General features: G+C 38.8%; 1 protein-coding gene across 3 annotated transcripts in view; it reads right to left on the reverse strand.

Annotated features, from left to right (window-relative positions):
• Positions 1 to 3,228: 3,228 nt before the first annotated feature.
• Positions 3,229 to 19,626, reverse strand: part of zmym2 (zinc finger, MYM-type 2) — a 116,067-nt gene continuing 99,669 nt past the window's right edge. For 2 of the 3 annotated variants that reach the window (XM_052026524.1, XM_052026523.1), the window contains exons 21-25: positions 18,027 to 18,184; positions 11,489 to 11,603; positions 9,442 to 9,684; positions 7,801 to 7,921; positions 3,252 to 4,128 (exon numbers count right to left, since the gene is read on the reverse strand). In XM_052026524.1, the coding sequence (XP_051882484.1) occupies positions 3,924 to 4,128; positions 7,801 to 7,921; positions 9,442 to 9,684; positions 11,489 to 11,603; positions 18,027 to 18,184 (842 nt within the window). In that variant the 3' untranslated portion in view covers positions 3,252 to 3,923. Of the gene's footprint in view, positions 4,129 to 7,800; positions 7,922 to 9,441; positions 9,685 to 11,488; positions 11,604 to 18,026; positions 18,185 to 19,626 lie in introns of all 3 variants that reach the window. The other variant, XM_052026522.1, reaches the window with a different exon arrangement.

Genomic DNA, 19,626 nt, shown 5'->3' on the forward strand with positions numbered 1-19,626 from the left:
TGGAAGTGCTGTATAGATATTCACCTTGGCTTCTTCCTGAGATACCAGCCATCAGAGAAGTCAATCTTCAATTAATTCAGTATCACGAAACAGCTGAGATCACTGAATACAGACCTGGACAATATCCCAGCTGTTGTACTGAAGACCTGTGCTCCAGAACTAGTTGTGCCTGTGACTCTACTGGATTAGCTTGGTTACAATACTGACACCTACCCAACAATGTGGAAAAATGCACAAGTTTGTCCTGTTCACAAAAAGCAGGACAAGTACAATCCAGCTAACTATTGCCCAATCAACAGTGACACAATGGTATCGTTCACGTTCACATTTACCAATATCTTGGTCACTGACACTCAATTTGGGTTTTGCCAGGAAAACTCAGCAGACTTTATCACATCCTTACCCAGTCATTCTCTCTTATCTCCTCTTCCATCAGGTGGAAGGTACAGGAGCCTGAGGGCACATACCACCAGGCTTGAGGACAGCTTCTATCCCACTGTGATAAGACTATTGAACGGTTCCCTTATACGATGAGATGGACTCTGACCTCACGATCTACCTTGTCGTGACCTTGCACCTTACTGCACTGCACTTCCTCTGTAGCTGTACACTTTACTCTGTACTGTTATTGTTTTTACCTGTACTACCTCAATGCACTCTGTACTAACTCAATGTAACTACACTGTGTAATGAATTGACCTGTACGATCGGTATGCAAGACAAGTTTTTCACTGTACCTCGGTACAAGTGACAATAATAAACCAACACCAGTAGAACCATATCATATCCTCGGCCTAAACATCAACTCAGGGGCTGAATTCTAGGTGTGGTATGAGTGGACATCAAGCCGGCATTTGACTGAGTGTTGTGTCAAGGAACACTGGTAACATTGAAATGAATGGGCATCAAGGAAAAATGTTGGCGTTGCCTCATACAAAGGACGATGGCTGTGGTCATCAAAAGTCGATCGTCTCAGCCTGGAGGCACACTGCAGGAATTCATTAGGGCAGAATCTTAGGCCTAACTGTCTTCAGCTGCTTCATTAATGACCATCCTTCCATCATAAGGTCAGAAGTGGAATGTTTGCTGATGATTACATAATGGTCAATCCCACTTACAACTTCTCAAAAAATGAAGCAGCCTTAGCCTGCATGGAGCAAGAACTAAACAAAAAGGCAATTAACATATGTGCCACAAAAGTGCCAGGCAATAACCTTCTCCAACAAGAGAGAGTCTAACCACCTACCCCTGACGTTCAATGGCACCCCAAGTCTTTCCACCATCTACATGAAACAAGTCAGGAATGTAATTGAACATGTCCACTTACCTGGATGAGTTCAGCATCGGTAACTTTCAAGCTCAACACCATCCAGGGCAAATCAGTGTACTTAACTGGCACCCATCAACCACTGTAAGTATTCATTCCCTCCAGCACTAGTCGACTGTGGCTGTAATGTGTGCCATCTACAAAATGCACTGCAGTTACTTGCCAGCCTACTCGGATCATACCTCTTAAACCTGCTACCTCTACCACCACAAACATCAGCAGGCACATGGGAACATCGCTACCCCCACAGGTTCCCCTCCAAATTGCACACCATTCTGACTTGGAAATATATTGCAGGTCCTGCATTGTGACTGGGTCTAAATCCGGGAACTCCCTTCTCAACGACACCGTGGGAGTACTGAAAGAAAAGCAGCAGTTCAAGGTGGCTTACCACTGCCTTCTCAAGGGCAGTCAGTGATGGGCAATAATGCTGGCATTACAGCAATGCCCAGATACTGAAAATAAAATTTAAAATATATACAGAATACCCTGTTAAATAAATCAATATTTTGTAGCAGCAAATGGAATGCTAGTCCTCTGCCTTGCATCAGATGGCTATTCTTCAATTATTATCAGTCTTCTTGATTTGGGAATTGTTTCTTTAGATTGAAAATTGTTCGTGTCCCTCTTCTATTTAAGAAAGGTGAAATTGAAAGCAGGGATTATGGACTGTTAGCCTGTAGGACTGTCAGGAAATTACTTGAGTTTGTATTTAGGGTAGAGTGACTAAACAAAATGACATGCATATCAAGATGGTACTATCCAAAGTTGGGCCTTCCACATCAATAACTGTTCATGGTCGACATTTAACACCAACTGCAAGGATCATTAGAAAAGGTATGAAGAAGGCTGGCATTTAGGGAATACACAAGGCTAATAAGTTTCATTTGCATAGTATTTACCACGGCTTAGTATTTAAATTGGCTTGTAATGTTGGCTTTGCATTGGTTTTTATTTTGCCATAATGATGAAATTAATTTTTTGATACTAAGCAGAAGGGAGGTATATTGTGAACTGTTGTTGACTGGGGAATTGGTCTGTGTCTATTGGTAACACCATCTAATGAGTTGCTTTGACAGCCCAGACTGAAAAGAGCCCTCTACCTTCCCTCTTTCCATTTTCCAGTGCCACTTACAGCTGGTATCAAAAGTTGAAGCTTAATGATTAGAGTGGCTGTTCAGCACATGGCACATCACCACAAATCTAGTCAACTGCTGTTAACTATTGCAGGACTCTGCAGACAGTCCACAAAACAGAATCATCGCTTGAACACATAATTCTATTTTATCAGGTTCCAAATGTTAACACATCATTCATTTTAAACCCAATGCTCTTGTGTGAGGTTTGCGCAGTACAGTCAAGAGTTGCATGTTTAAGTTAGGTATAGACCTACCCTTTTCAGATACACCATTGTCAACTGAGCCACCACCTTAAACCCCTTCTGTGCTACTGGCAAGGAAGCTATAGAACTTAGACCCAGCAGCAATGAAGGAATGGTATTACACTTTCCAACTTTGGCTTCATCCAATAGGGTACCTACTATAAGAACTCTGACACTTTTAAATTCCCACTGTTGGACTACTCTGTAGGTGGGAGTTAATTGAGCCAAATCCAATTAATGAAGAAATTTTTACAGGCAAGAATTCAATGATTATTCTGCTGCAAACTATTCTCAGCCCAGCTCAGAAGCGCCATTTCAGACTTTGCCCCTTTTTTGTGATGATGTACCTGCTGCCTCAGCTCTTGGGCTAATGATTATACTCCAGGTTTGAGTTGCATTTTTGGAGTTATTCAAGCAGCTGAACAGTATTAACCAAAAACATTAATTTTACTTTACTGACTCAGAGTACATGTAGATTACTTCCCTGGTTTTCCTTCTACTATGACATTCAGCCAGTTTTCAGTAATCCTCTTAATTCTTTATTTCAGGACTTCTTTCCATAAAAGCAGTTATTTTACAGAGAATTAAAATAGACTGCACCATCCATCAGCGTAACAAATAATTAATGCTTACAGAATCTGTGGTGAAAACTCCACCAACTGGTACATTTGTGAAAGGACAACCATCAGGAGGCTAGCTCTAAATTGATTTATAGTGCTAAGACTATATTAATTACGTAGATGCAAACCTATCTGGTGGAGATAGCACCCATTAAAACCATCCCTTCCTTATTAAGGGAAATTCCAAAACACTGTAGTTTGTTTTAATGCAAATTTCTTAAAATTCAGAAAAAAAATTACACAACACATTTGAGATCCTTAGTTTGTAATGTAAAAAGTTACAAATGGAAATGCTTTCTGACATTCTGACAACAAACCAATTCAATAAATAATTAAAAAAAAAACTTGAGAGAGCAGTTGTTTTGAAGTATACATATCCTAAAAGTCACTAAGGAGACTGCTAACATCTGCTATTCTCCTCTCATTTAGGGTTATTTACATAATACCCATCTGGGTATATTGCTACAAAACTCAATTATAGAGGGTTGTTCCAGGAAATCCACATCATTGTTTTCCTGTATTAAATTCTAGTGGCCTGACAATACACTGTCATGATTCTTTGCCCAACTGCAGTGTCACTATTGTATGGGAAATTTCAATCAACATCATCTTCATCTACTTCAGAATTGTCCCTTTCATTTTCTTCATATATGTCCTTTATCACAAGAATCCGTACAAGCATATTTTCTAAGACGTTACGGTCCAAAGGGATATTGGAGAACCAAATCGGGCCATCAGGGGCACTGGAGTGTTCTGGCTGTAGATAAAAGAGGTCGGTTCTCTGTTGTAGATTTGGAGGGCTAGGGAACAAAAGATTGTGTAAAATAGTCCATTGTAGAATAGATTTAGAATAAAATCAGTCATTTCCCAATTCCTTTCACCTACCCATTATAATTTTGATATAATGTACCATGATTTATAATAGATGCAATTTGTGCAAATAGGGCAAAATGAAAAACAAATTGACTGAGATTAATGGAAATAGATTCAATAGTAATTTTCAAAAGGGAATCGGATATACAACTACGAAGGAAAATAATAATGAACTATGGAGACAGACCACAGGAGTGGGAATAACTGAATAGCTTTCAAAGAGTTAGTACTGGCTTGATGGGCCAAACTCCTCCTTCAGGGTTGTAACATTTTGAGATTCTAAAATATATCGAAAGGAGTGGTCAGTTGGTACCAATAACACCCTTGCTTCAGAGTTAGAATGTTGCATTCCGTCTCAGAGCTTTAAACTCAAGTGTATATGATTACTGACACTTCTGCATAATAACAGCTTTATCACATGCAGAAATAAATACTTATTTTGTACTCTACAACTTCTATTTAGAGATTTCCTTCTATAGGTCCATTTGTTTATTAATATTACTGCCTCATTCTCCTTAACACTTACTTGTTCTGTTCCAATAATGAACCTGACTATGTCTCAATCCTAATTGTTTTCATTATATAACTGATCATTTTTGCTTACACAGGAAGTACTGATTGCCAAACTCAACATTGATTTATCATGTTTTATCTGTTGCTTTTTAAATGCTGTATGAATAAATAATTGAGGTATCTGTCCAAATTCATTTCCCAGAACTAAATCAAATAATACTAGGATCTTTTTTTTGTAATTTTTAAAAAAAATTCTTATTTACAGCATGGTAACAGGCCCTTCCGGCCCAACGAGTCCGCGCCACCCATTTTACACACAAATTAACCTACCCGTACGTCTTTGGAATGTGGGAGGAAACCGGAGGAATACATTCAGGTTGGATACTGGATGCATTTCAAATAGCATTCCCTATATTCAGAAGTGCATTACTTTATTTCAGTCTAACTTGGAGAGTTAACTCGACTGATATAACTCTTTTTAAGGAATTTCACTGAACTGACTGTATCTCTCTATCTGTAATTAATCTCTGCCATTTGTTGGCCTGTAATTCAAACTGCAAATTATAACATTCCCTTTGTTTTATAATTCTGTCTGTGGAGTATTTATTTTAAAACTTTGGACAGCTTTGCATTCTAGTGTGATTCCAGTGGTCACACAGAATGCCACTTAAATCTATTGTGGCTTCAAAAGCATGAGGAAGTTAGGAATTATGGTAAATATGGGCATTCAGTGAAGTGCTGTTAATTTGTAAATGTATGTAATTAATTAAATTAAGAAAGTAACATTTTAATTCATTTGAGTAGTCGGATTAAATTGCAAAACAAATAAAACTGCAGCTGCTAGAATCTGAAACAAAAACAGAAATGCTGGAAGAACTCAGCCAGTCAAGGTCAATGACCCTTGCTCAGAACTGGGAGAAGAGTTGCGGGTTTACAGTTTTTAAAGCAGAGCCAGGTGGTGGTGGTGGTGGGGGTTTGTAGGTAGAGGGGGAAGAGAGAGGTGCAAGGCAAAAGACTAAATGAAGATATGTCAAGACTGATCAGGTGATAGACAACATGAATAGTGACCGTTAAGCAAGGTATTTTAAAGAAATGGGGTGAGAAAGGGCCATAGCATAATAATGGGAAATGATGAGAGAGCAGTTTACCTGTAGTAATTGCAACACAGTAAGAAGCATATAATTAAAATGAGTAAATTAAACAAGGATTAAAATAGAAAAATATGAATAATTGAATAATAACATTTTAAAACTGAGAAGGGAAGGGAAAAATAATAATAGTTAAATCAGTCACGGTAATAAAATAATAAGCAAATCTAAAAATAGAGTATAAATGTCTTTTAAAACATGGACAGACAGTTGAGGACTATTGCCTCCAATTCCTGTAGCCTGTAGGAACTTTAGGATGTTTCATGTGTCCTGATAGGCACGTTCAGAAAATGTTTCCAGATGACTGAATTTAAGCAGAGCTGAAATTATTGAGGAGGCTCTTTGGATTGTCTGGGGTAAAAAGGGTAATCCCACCAGAAGGTCAGGAAGTGCAAGAATCTTCAGGGTGTGCCAGTCTCAGTTCAGAAGTGACGTGAGGATAGCCTGAAAGCACCATAAGACAATGAACTGTCCTGGAAAGAAAGAATAAAGGGTAGAAATGCATTTTTCCAAAGGCAATGGCCATGGCTAGCAGTGAAGAGAGGTGGTTATGCAACTGTCAATGTGAGTGCATGTTGCTTCCTGGTATCAGTGTAAAGAACATCAAGGAGAAGGTGTAGTGTGTTCTAAAAGGAGTGGGGAAAAGTAATGATCCAGAACGCATATTTTCTCAAACTATATCATGTTTAAACTTGGAAAAAATTAGGATTGGTACTGTTGATCCTTCGCTTAAATTTGAAGATATTTGGAGTCCATTTATTCAATATTTTCACATGATATAGATCCCCTTTCAATAACTTTCCAACTTAGAGGAACGGAGTTGACGACATAATAGTGCTCTGTTTCTACTGAGAAATTTTAGTCCAGTCTTTTTTTTTCTTTTTTTTTGAAATTTTTCTGTTTAGCTTAGTTCGGTTTGATATATTGTTTATAATTTTTTTATTGATTTGGGGATTTTTTTCTCTTTCTTTTTTATTTATATAATAAATCTTTTTCTTTCCTTTCTTTTATATTATATAATAAAAAGATTGAAAAAGAACAGAACTCATATTTTACAATGGAGTCAACATTCCAAAGTTGGCACTGAATGTTTTAAAAAATGGTTAGATACAACTATAGCAATGAAGAGGTACTTTATGATTCCTATATCAGATGTGGCTTGGATTTGCACAAAAAGTAAAATTAAACAATGCTGTTTAAAATATTTCCGGAAAGATGGAGAAGAAGAGGCTGTAACAGATGGTCCTGTTATTGAAAGATTTATGATAGAATCATTAAGAAACTGAAGGAGGTCATTCACCCATCAGCCTAACACATTGTATCACCCCACCTTCCCAAACAACACTTTCACTTTGATTACCTAAAACCTACATACATCTTGCTTTAATTCATCTTTAAAGCTCCTGTTAGGTGTACTTTAACATTTAATTCCATCTATAACAATGCTAGTATAATGTTTTTTCTAGCATTGCTGTAATTGAGGCATATTTGACAGGACTACTGTAATTCAATTTTAATTTTAGTAGTAGAGGCGATCACTGAGTTGCGGGAGGTTGCATTCCTAGAAAACAATCTGTATCGCAATTTTCCATTATGTGAAGCCATGTCATCTGAGCATGCGTCAAGAAATGTGAGTTGATAAAAATAGATGTGTTTATATTTTCAACATAAATTTCATATCTCAGATTTTTTTGGTAGTAATTTGTGAATTCCATAAGGGCGAATTACAGTTACCTCTACTGCTGTGATGTGAGGGTCACCTGTGGTTGCAAACTACAGTCAATTTATTACTTTTTCAGGGCAATTAGTAATGGGCGTCAATTCTGGCCATGCCAGATACATCCTGAGAATGAATTAAAAAAACAATGTCCTTCATTGTAAAGGTGATCAAGTGCTTAAAAAAATTGCTAGCTTTAAATCTGTTAGCTTTAGCCTTACCACTTTGAGAGGTAGCACTCAAACATTTTTACAGGACATCTTGATGGATTAGCTGCGTTTTCTCTTTGTTCAAATATAAGTTCATCCTCCTCGCGTTTTCGCTTTCCTGGTGTAATTTTGTCTAAAAATACAATTTAATCACTTTAAATTTGTTGATATAGCTGAAATGTGTCTTTAAGCAAACAAATCACTAAGAGATTGTATATCTGTCAGTGTTTATTTTCTGTATGTACGTCACATTGTTCCAATTTTTAAAAAGGATTTCTGTAGCTAACAGTGTTCAATCCAAGAAAACACAATATAAATGCCTCTAAATAGTCACCTATTATTTTTAACGTGAGCTCCAAAGTCAAAACTAAGATAGAGTAGCATTCAAAGCTCCAAATACAAACACAAGAACTTTTGTAATTGTAGAAAACTTTAATTGTCAAAGAAGGTGAACCATTTTTACTGAACTGATTACAGGGCAATTTGAACATGCCAGTATTGGCAATAATGGGCCATAAGGGACCAGAAAGGAGATTGGTCACTTTTCAGTCGTTACAAACCAACTATGGCTTGGTTGCTACTTTCAGAGCTTCCAAGTGGATTAAGAGCGTGCCTGCTTCGGGTGGTAGTGCCTTTTTTATATACATATTTGGGCTTAAGTTGACCAGATGCCATTCTAGAACAGAACTTTTTGCTTGCACAATGCACTCACCATTCAGCTCCTTAAGCAATGCGGCCTGAGAGACCCTGGAGAGGTAAAATTTTTAATTATTCTGTAGTGGTCAGACTATATGGTTTGGACTGAATCCATTTGGCCCTGGGGATTCCTGTTTAGTGCCTTCACCTCTCTGGTTCCATTTGAAAAAACAACTATGATTAAAGGAGCCTCCTATAGTTAGAATTGATGCCCATTCGTACAATCTGCATTGCAGAGAGTTGTGGACACAGCGCAGCATGTCACGGACACCAGCCTCCCCTCCTTGGACTCTGTCTTTACCTCTCGCTGCCTTGGTGGAGCAGCCAGCATAATTAAAGACCCCACCCTCCCGGGTCATTCTCTCTTCTCTCCTTTTCCATCAGGTAGAAGATACAGGAGCCTGAGGGCATGTACCTCTAGACTTAAGGACAGCTTCTACCCCACTGTGATAAGACTATTGAACGGTTCCCTTATACGATGAGATGGATTGACCTCACGATCTACCTTGTTGTGACCTTGCACCTTATTGCACTGCCACTTTCCTCTGTAGCTGTGACACTTTATTCTGTACCGTTATTGTTTTTAACTGTACTACATCAACGCACTCTGTATTAACTCAATGCACTCTGTACTAACTCAATGTAACTGTACTGTGTAATGAATTGACCTATACGATCGGTATGCAAGACAAGTTTTTCACTGTACCTTGGTACAAGTGACAATAATAAACCAATACAATATCAAAATCTATAATTGACTTTTGTTTGTTCAGATCACCAGAGGGCAAACTATGAGTTTATTAAAATTAAAAATGAACTTGTGAAGCACCTACATCACATATACAGACATATAAAATGGCTACCATGAGGCAAAGGAAAAAAATGCTTAGAAATGTACTGGTGCGAGTATAAGGGGTAAATAAAAAGTAATCCATATTGTTCCAACTAATTTCTTACCTTGATTGTCATTTGTACACAAAGCAGGTACCTCATATCGAATGCATACTGTATTGTCAGAGTTTTTATTCCATTTCTTGACAACATTTCCAAAGGAAAGTCTCAAATGCTGCTCAATGGTCCTTAATCCAAAGTGTTTAGTGTTAAAATAGAGCAAAGTATTAAGAAGTACAAATGGTGATTGTGGCCCAAGCTGCTTGCTGTTCCATAGATAATCCTCTTCAACTCGTGAAAATATTGATCCTAAAAAAAAATAGCCAAAGGAAAATATTTATTTACAAATTAACACAATGGGGAATAAGTCTATACAATTACAGAGGCTGAAGAAACTAGGAATGGAAAGGCTATAAATGAATGTAAACAAAAGATAAGAATTTTAAATCTGATGCACTGGAGAACTGGCCAGTATGACAAGCTGAGGTCATGTATCAGACCGATCATGGTAGCAGTAGGAAGCAGACATGAAGGTGATTGAGAGCGAAGAATCTGGAGCTGACACCAAGAACATTGGAATGTTTAGTTTGTTAAGTGATAAAAGGGACATATGAATGTTTCGGCCAAAGTTGAAAGGGGACAAGAGCACAGGACGTTTTGGAAACAAGACAGTACGAATGTGGACATGGAAAGAACTCTCATTTAGAAAGGATAATTAGATTGTGAAGAGTCTGCTTCAATCTGTGATGAGGAGAAAGGGAGATGAAATCAACAGCAGATTACATTTATGCCAAGGGCAAATGACCTTCCCCGTGCTTAAACAAAAGAAAATGTGGTTCATCCAGGATTGAAGATTGGACCAGCAACCTGTCAACAGAGGCAGCAAGGTGATGGAGAAGTCGAGCAGGGTACTGTCAGTGCATATGTGGATGCTGAGCATACGTCTTTGGGAAATGTCACACCTTCGAGATAATGAAGAAGAGGAGGAAGCCTTCTGAGGCAATGCTGTTGGGCCAGAAAAAAAAAGCCTTTGCTGGTGATGCCCTGCTTAGCTAGATTGGATAGCTAAGAATAAAACCAAATTCCATTTGAGAATAGAGATATTATGGAGGGAAATACAGAGAAGGGCAGTAATTGATAGTCAAGTATTCAATACAGTACATAAAAAAAGTATGGCTGGACTTTCTTTTAAATTAATTTGTTTATGGATTAGGACTAGGGCAAGGTTGGCATTTATTGTTCTTTCCTAATTGCCTGTAGAACTGACTGGCTAGCTGGACCATTTTTAAAGGGCAGTTAAGAGTCAATAAAATTCATGGGTTTGGAGTCAGGTATTGGCCAGACCAAGTAGTAATGACTTCCCTGACATGCATTAGTGAATCGGTTTATTTTTTTCAACAATCTAATGGCTTCATGATCACCATTACTGAAGCTACGTCTATCTTCCAGATAATAATTACCTACATTTAATTTCTTCAACTGCTGTAGTGGGATTCAAACATATGTCCCACATCAACAGCCAGCCCTCTAGATACAAGACCAGTAACTTAACTGCAATGGTACCATATCCCTGAAAGCTATTATAGTTTGGGAATTCTACTGAACATACTTGCACCAGGAGCTGCATATCAACCACTTTGATGTGGACATTAAAATAATTCATTTTGCAGCTGTTTTCAGAACCATGTTTCATCCTTGTCTGTGTTTTCTTGTTCTGATGAGCAGACAATCAAAAACAGCAGTACTTAGCTACCTTTTCTATTAGCGGCTGGATGAAATTTAAATGAAAAGTTGCAATTCTTACTAGTAATTGCAATTCTTCTGTTGAACCTTTCTCAGCATACCTTTGAAATGAATATGTTTGATTAGTTTTGATCTTAATTTTTAAAACCATATATATTCAACTACGTGCAAGTAAAATTAGGATTGTCAATGAATCCATGTGCAGGTGTGACCCAGTATGTTAGTTTAAATAATGCTATATCTTAGCCATTCGCAAAATATATAGACTTTTCTAAACCTACTCAACTAAATGAATATACATGAAAAGCAGTCATAATCACAGTTATTTAGATAAACTGTTACTGGAGAAATGTATACGAACATTTATTACCGTTTGGCAGTATGCTTGGTCGCCAACTTCTCAAGATTGTGTTGAATTCTTCATTAAAGGCTTGGTAACAGGGGTCACTAAATATGTTTTCATTCCTATTATTTTCATAGAGGTACTAGAGAAGGAAAAACAAAACTGTATAAATCCTGTGAACAGTAAACCAGAATGCCAAAAATTCACTGATACCATATAATTCCCTTCATAAACAAATGTTATTTGATTAATAAGAACTTTGTTCTGTAGTGCACCAGAGCTCAATCAAGTCCTTTGGCAATACACAGTCAAAGTAGCCATATTAAAATATAAATATAGTTGTGTCACTTTTAAAAGCATTGTGACAAGTGGACCAATAATCAACACAAGCAAGAGATTAGCATTTAACACAAACTAGATTCTGAAATAGATGATATAAGTAAATTTCTTTCCGGTAATCAGGTATAGGCTGTCCACTTCCTGCTTTTTTCCAGTTTGTTGCTCATCTTCCAGAGAGGAATGGTGGCTATTCTGAACTTGAGCCAAGAATAATGGCTCTTGCAAATGATAATGACTTTCTGGGAACTGATTCCAAGAAATTGCATGTCTGGGTTCTTAAACATACCACTTCACAATTATCTCAGTAAACAGGTCTGTTGTTAGAAAGCAAAATGATGACCTCTTCAGTGATAAAGATGCTTAAGTGCTTGCATTAAGGGTTTATCCCTCAACATTCTTTTAACTAGAGCTATTCTTGTACATAATCAGTTTAAAATGATGAAAATTTTTATCTGGAAAGCAAGTGATCTTTGAAGTGCTAACTAGAAACAAGCTTTAATTTTCCATTAGACAGAAAATATTTACATAGAACATAGAACAATACGGCACAATACAGGCCCTTCGGCCCACCATGTTGTGCCGCCCATCAAACCACACCTATGACTATCTAACCCTTTCCTCCCACATATCCCTCTAACTTAAATTCCTCCACATGCTTATCTAACAATCTCTTGAACTTGTCCAATGTATCAGCCTCCACCACCACCCCAGGCAGCACATTCCATGTACCAACCACTCTCCGGGTGAAAAACCTCCCTCTGACATCACCCTTGAACTTCCCACCCAATACCTTAAAGCCATGTCCTCTTGTTTTGAGCATTGGCGCCCTGGGAAAGAAGCGCTGGCTGTCCACTCTATCACTTCCTCTCAATATCTTGTATACCTCTATCATGTCTCCCCTCATCCTCCTTCTCTCCAATGAGAACAGCCCTAGCTCCTTTAATCTCTCCCCATAATCCATACTCTTCAATCCAGGCAGCATCCTGGTAAATCTCCTCTGCACCCTTTCCAACGCCTCTACTTTTGCTCTGTAAAATTATAATAAAAAAAGTAATCACCTAATCCAGCAAATTCCTTCATAATACAAAATCAGTTGGACATCATAGACTGAATTCAAATTATTTACAAGTTTCTAATCTGTTCTCTCATATTGTTGAGAAGCACTTCCATAAATTATAGCTAGGATGAAAAGTGCACATATATATCTGAAGAGCTCTGAAAGCATTCTCACTGGTAGTTTTAATGGAATTGGCATCATCTTTACAATCGAGTTAGTGATAAAGCTCTTTGGGAAGGAATGGTTTAATAAACTGGCTCCAAGATGACATTCTTGATGACAATCGAACTAAATTGATCCTTCATAGCAGGCTTGGTAAACCAATACACAAGCCAGTCAATCACAGGATCCCAATTACTTTTGCTGCATGGCTAGTCAGAACAGATTACTTACAGGTTCTGAAGCTCTTGAATTTTAGGACTCTTTATTTGTTTTTATATAAATCTGTAAAATCATTGCTCTTGGATTACTGGACAGACAGTGGGAAGCTCAGGAGTTCTATATATATCTAAGTTTAATAACTCCAGAAGCACAGAGAATTTACATTACAGAACATCTGACTCCACTAAGGATATAATGTAACTACCTACATTAGTAACATTAGTAATAAATTGGACTCATTTCATCATCAAAATACTATTATGTGTGGTCCAGTTGTGCACACTTTTCATGAAGTGCAAAAGCCCCAATCAAGACGTGCACTATTGTTTCTGGCAACTTAAATTATGCATACATTAGTCAGGAAATGTGTGCTGCATAAAAAGCACATTCTCAGATGGGCAAAAAGGTATCTGCTCTAGGAATCAATGCTAAGATACAGCTTTCCATTCCATACATTGCAGATCCAGATTTAGGATAGAGAGGAGTTTACTAAAGTAGCACATTATAGTAAGAAGTATGGTGAACTTAAAGGAGAAGGAGAAAATTGCAGAAAAACATACAGTATATATTTATGAGAGGACTGAAATGATTTCAAAGATGATTTTACAATAAAATCTGACGTATGAAAAGGAAGCATATTTCATCAGAAAAAATCACAGGGTGGGGAGAATATTAGATAAACAAGTTGCTTTGAGGGCATTCTGCATTGGGAAGCACACATAGGCTTTGGAAAAAAGACCATTTACTAGAATTTATTTTATGAAGGAACTTATCAGTGTTTGAGCCAGGTTGCTACTTGGTGAATGTCCCTTTAAGGCACCTGGACAGTAGAGTAGTAGTGTGGTGTGTGGGTGTTATCTACAAGACGGCAAGACTATAATTGGACCGTACTGGCTGTTTGCACAGAGAAGTGGGGGGGGAGGGGGGGGGGGGGGGGGGGGAGGGAGGGAGGGAGGGAGGGAGGGAGGGAGGGAGGGAGGGAGAGAGAGAGAGAGAGAGAGAGAGAGAGAGAGAGAGAGAGAGAGAGAGAGAGAGAGAGAGAGAGAGAGAGAGAGAGAGAGAGACTGACTGACGGTCTCTGTATCTATGGATGAAGAACAATAGTTGTGTCTGTCACTGTACAATCCACGTATGGATTTTTGGAGCAATCAAGTGGATTCCACTTTGTTGTTAACCTGTATTGGAAAGCAGGTATTTCTGTGGGCGGCCACGTATCGAATGCCTTCAGGGTGGCGGATACTTTGGAATAAAGCAATGGAGATCTTCGGTGATTGAGGTGTCATATGGGTTCCATCATGGAACATGTGGATTTCGTAAATTCTCCCTCTACATTCTCTCTACGTTTTCTCTCCAGTCAACTGTGGTTTTGCAAAAGCCTTTGCTCACGTCCTACCTTATGACTTGCTGAACTGAACTTTGAGAACTATTCCTAGATTTGGGGTTTGGGAATTTGCCACACACACTTTGAGTTTATTTTTGGGGTCAATGTTTAATAGCTAATGTTTTTACTTTTCTTATTATTACAAGTAGTTGTTAATAAAATAGTTTCTAACACTTATACATGGCTCGTTGTGTTCCTATTGTTGCTGGTATGTAACATCAGTAGTGAAAGCTTATATAACGGGTGATACTCTCTAAAAGTTGTAAGCTAAGTTGATTGCAGTATTTAATCAAAGAATGGACAGGGTAGACAATGAACAACTGCATTTCAGTGTGGGGATCCAGAATAAGAAAGCTTAAAATCAGTACAAAGTTGGGCAAAGATATCCTCCTAACAAAAGCAAACTCCCTATGAAAATCAAATGCCCTGAAAACCACAGAGAGATGGATACTTACTTAGTTTTCAAAATCTTAACTTTCTACCAAAGAATTGCAATAAGCTCATAAAGTAATGATATGGCTCACAAAATAGCAAACCAAGCTTTAATATGGCACAGTGGCACTGTAAGGAGTGCAGCTGTATGGCAGCTCCAGTGATCTGTGTTTTATTCTGCATGCTAGTGCTGTCACTTCTTCCTGTCACTGCATGGGTTTCCACCAGCCCAGCAGGTGCTCCTGTTTCCACTCAGATCCCAAAGATGTGCTCATTATTAGGTTAATTGGCTACTGTGAATTACCCTTAGTATAGGTGGCTGGTGGGAGATTCAGAGGGGTGCTAATGGGAATGTACTGAAAGAACAGGTTGTAAGTGGGTGAATGGAATTGATGGGATTATTCCGAGAGCTGGTAGAGACTCAGTGGGCCAATTGGCCTCTTTTTATGCTGTAAGGAATTATGAAAATTAACAGAAGAGAAAATTGTTCAAAAGTAACCAAATTCCTGCTGTGGACATTTATCAAAATGCATTATAGGCAGTCCCTGGGTAATGAACAAGTTCTGTTTTTACAGACATCCATAAGTCATCCATAAGTCGATTTTGTCTGTAAGTTGGAAAATACACAAAAATTACTCGATAGTGACGATGCCGCCACAGTATTGTAATGAATGTCATCAACAGCACATTAGACTGATTAGAAAATGAAGAGAGGGAGGAAACTCATTCTGCTGTTCATAAGAAACACACATATGTACGTCGGATTTCTGAATTTAATAACATGACGGGAGCTCGTTCATATGTCCATAAATCAGGTGTTCGTAAAATGGGCTTGGCCTGTATACCAAATTGGAATACTACTTGTCACACTGAATCTATTGAAATGCAGCACGTGGAAAAGACATTGAGACCCATTACAACAAAGACAATGACAAAATATTGTTCTTATTACAGGTAAGCCCTGCGTTAAGGCCATTTGGGTAATGGAAATTTGCCTTTACAGAATAAAATTCAATCTTAGAGAATTTATGCAAACAAAAGTAAATAAATACAAAATTCACACTTAGTTTTTCACTTGAGTTTTTTGAGGAAATAACAAAGATGAATGATGAGGGTAGGGATGTTGTCTACATGGACTTTAGTAAGGCATTTGACAAGATCCCTCATGATAGGCTGATCCAGAAGATTAAGACGCATGGGATCCATGGTGACTTAGTAGATTGAATTGAAAATTGGCTTGACCTATAGAAGACTGAAGGTAGTGGTGGAGGGTTGTTATTCTGACTGGAGGTCTGTGACCAGTGGTGTTCTGCAGGGATCAGTGCTGGGACCTCTGTTGTTTGTGATACATACAAATGACTTGGATGAAAATGTAGATGGGCTGATTAGGAAGTTTGCAGATGACACAAAAATTGGTGGAGTTGTGGATAGTGAAGAAGGTTGTCAAAGGATAAAGCAGGATATAGATCAGTTGTAGACATGGACAGAGAATTGGCAGATGGAGTTTAATCCAGGCAAGTGTGAGGTGTTGCACATTGGGAGGTCAAATATAAGGGGAAAGTATACAGCAAATGGCAAGACTCTTAACAGCATTGATGTACAGAGGGATTTTGGGGTGCAAGTCCATAGCTTCCTGAAAGTGGCAACACAAGTAGATAGAGTGGTAAAGAAAGCTTGTGGCATGCTTGCCTTCTTCAGTCAAGGTACTGAGTACAAGAGTCAGGAAGTCATGTTGCAGCTGTATAAAAGTTTGGTTAGGCCGCATTTGGAGTATTGTGTGCAATTCTGGTTGCCTCATTACAGGAAAGATGCGAGGCTTTGAAGAGGGTGCACCAGGACGCTGCCTGGATTGGAGTGTATTAGCTACACAGAGAAGTTGGACAAGCTTGGGCTGTCTTCTCTGGAGCGTTCGAGGCTGAGGGGAGATCTGATAGAAGTTTATAAAATTATGAGAGGCATGTACAATAACACCATTTAAAAGACACTTGTCGACAAGTACATGGATAGGAAAGAGTCAAATGAGAATTTAAAATCTGATGCACTGGAGAACCGGCCAGGATAGCAAGCCGAGGTCATGTACCAGGCAGATCCTGGCAGCAGTAGGAAGCAGGCACGAAGACGATTGAAAGCAAAGAATGCGAAGCTGACCCCAAGAACATTGGAATGTTTAGTTCGGAAAGTGATAAAAGGCACGTATGAATGTTTCAGCTGAAGTTGAAAGGGGACAAGAGCACAGAACGTTTTGGAAACAGACAGTACGAATGTGAGATGGAAAGAACTCTCATTTAGAATGGATAATTAGATTGTGAAGACTCTGGTTCAATCTGTGATGAGGAGAAAGGGAGATGGAATCAACAATGGGCCAAATGCAGGCAAATGGCACTATTTTACCTGGGCATCTTGGTTGGCATGGACGAGTCGGGATGAAGGGCCTGTTTCTATGGTCTATTACTCTATGACTCATAGATAGGGTAGATAGTCCTTTTCGCCAGGGTAGAAATGTCAAATACCAGAGGACATAGCTTTAATGTGAGAGAGGGAAAGTTTAAAGTAGATGTGTGGGGTAAGTTTTGTTTTACACAGACAGTAGTAGGTGCCTGGAACGCATTGCCGGGGGTGGTGGTGGAAGCAGACATGATAGCGGCATTTAGACAGGCACAATGAACATGCATGAAATGGAGGGATATGGATCATGTGCAGGCAGATAGGTTTAGTTTAATTTGGCATCATAGTCGGCACAGACATTGTGAGCCATAGGGCTTGTTCCTGTGCTGTACTGTTCTGTATCTTGATTCATGTGCAGTTGATGCCGCATCATATTACGTAGAATTGCGACACCGACCATTTTCTAGGAACGCAACTTCCCCCATAATGCAGGGGTCGCCTGTATTAAACAGTAAGCAATTGAACATAATATCAGCAATTCAGGTGTGAAGAGATTTACTTATAAACATAATTTTATATATGTAACCAACCTGTTGAATTCCAAGACATAGATAATATAGACTATCAGGTGCATAGCGTTCTCCATTTGGCCTTCGAACTTCCTTTACAAACTCAGCCAATCCACTATCAAGTTCTGCTGCTGTACATGACAATAAGTCCTCTTTAAACTGTGTTGACTTTGCCAATACTAAAAGAAAAGTGGAAAATAATCTTATTTTTGACTTTTTCAATATACCGTGGCAATGTTTTGATTTTAAAATATCTCAATTACTTCACCTTCCCTATCTCTGTCATCTCCTCCAACTTACTCTCTGCCCCCTTCTTATTGGGTCCTGTTTCATACTCTGATTTAAATTTCCTGTTCCATACCCTGATTTTAATTGGCTAACCATTGGCAACATTGCCTTCAGTACCGCGAGCTCCAGAATTCCTTTTCTACCTCTCCTTTGGGTTGCTATTTAAATCCCATCCCTTTCGCCTAGTTTTTGACAATCTGTTTTAATGATAATTGCCTTTTGTAACTTGGTATCAAATTCTGCTTGATAATACAAATGATATTAACCAATCAACTAATAACAGTATAACTTCACCTCTCAGCTTTGATTCAGCAGTCTATGGCTTATGTCCAGGTATGTGGCTGATGTCGGTGGTGGTGAATGTAGGCAAGGAATGCGGGTCTGGTGTACAGCCTGAGCTGGGGGTTGGGAACATGAGCCCACTGTACAACTGAAGCCAGGAATTGGATTGATACACAGGCAAGTTCCACTCTACAATGTGGAGATCAGAACCTGGAATATCAGGATCATCATGGACAATCCCAACAGCAACAGATCTGAATGTTGCTCTGCTATCATAACTTGAGAACTTGGACACTTTGACATTGAGATCTTTGCACTGAGTGAGGCACATCGGGCAGGAGATGGCCAGTTTAAAGAACAAGGTGGTGGGTACATCTTTCTCTGGAAGGATAAAATGGAAGAGGAAAACAACATTCGTGGAATGAACTTCATAATCATTCCCCCCCCACCCCCGCCAAGATGACTTCAATGCCAAAGTGGGAAGAGACAAAGTGTGATCAACAAGGAATGAGCAGGAAAAGCTAACTCTACAGGGTTCTTTTCCTGGAACGTGGTCTTGTCATAATGAAAGAACATGTTCGTGATGAATACCCTGTTTCATCAGGGGGATAAGCATGAGATGTCATGGCAACACCCTGGGTGCCTACACTCGCACCTGTTAGATTATATCATTGTCTGATCAAGGACCAGCAAAGATGTTCACATCAAGCAAACCACAACAGGCACCCGTCACTGCTATACCAACCACTGTCTAATTTACTCTATTATCTCCTTCAACCGGGCCCCAAAACATCAGCATCAACAAAAGTGCTGCACAGGGAGATCGATGTCAAATTTCTCAAGGACCCCACAAAGGCAGCTCTTTTCAAACAGCACTTGACAACCTGTCAACTCCCAGCACACAGGAACCATAGTGTTCACAGCTTATGGGCTGAAGGCTGTCATGTTTGACACCTGTGCAGAGACTCCTGGCTTCTGCACCAAGAAGCAGGAGGACTGGTTTGATGAAAATGACAATGAATTTGATGAGCTAATCAATCGAAAACATAAG

Source organism: Pristis pectinata, chromosome 11, assembly GCF_009764475.1.
Source record: "Pristis pectinata isolate sPriPec2 chromosome 11, sPriPec2.1.pri, whole genome shotgun sequence".
Taxonomy (NCBI): Eukaryota; Metazoa; Chordata; class Chondrichthyes; order Rhinopristiformes; family Pristidae; genus Pristis; species Pristis pectinata.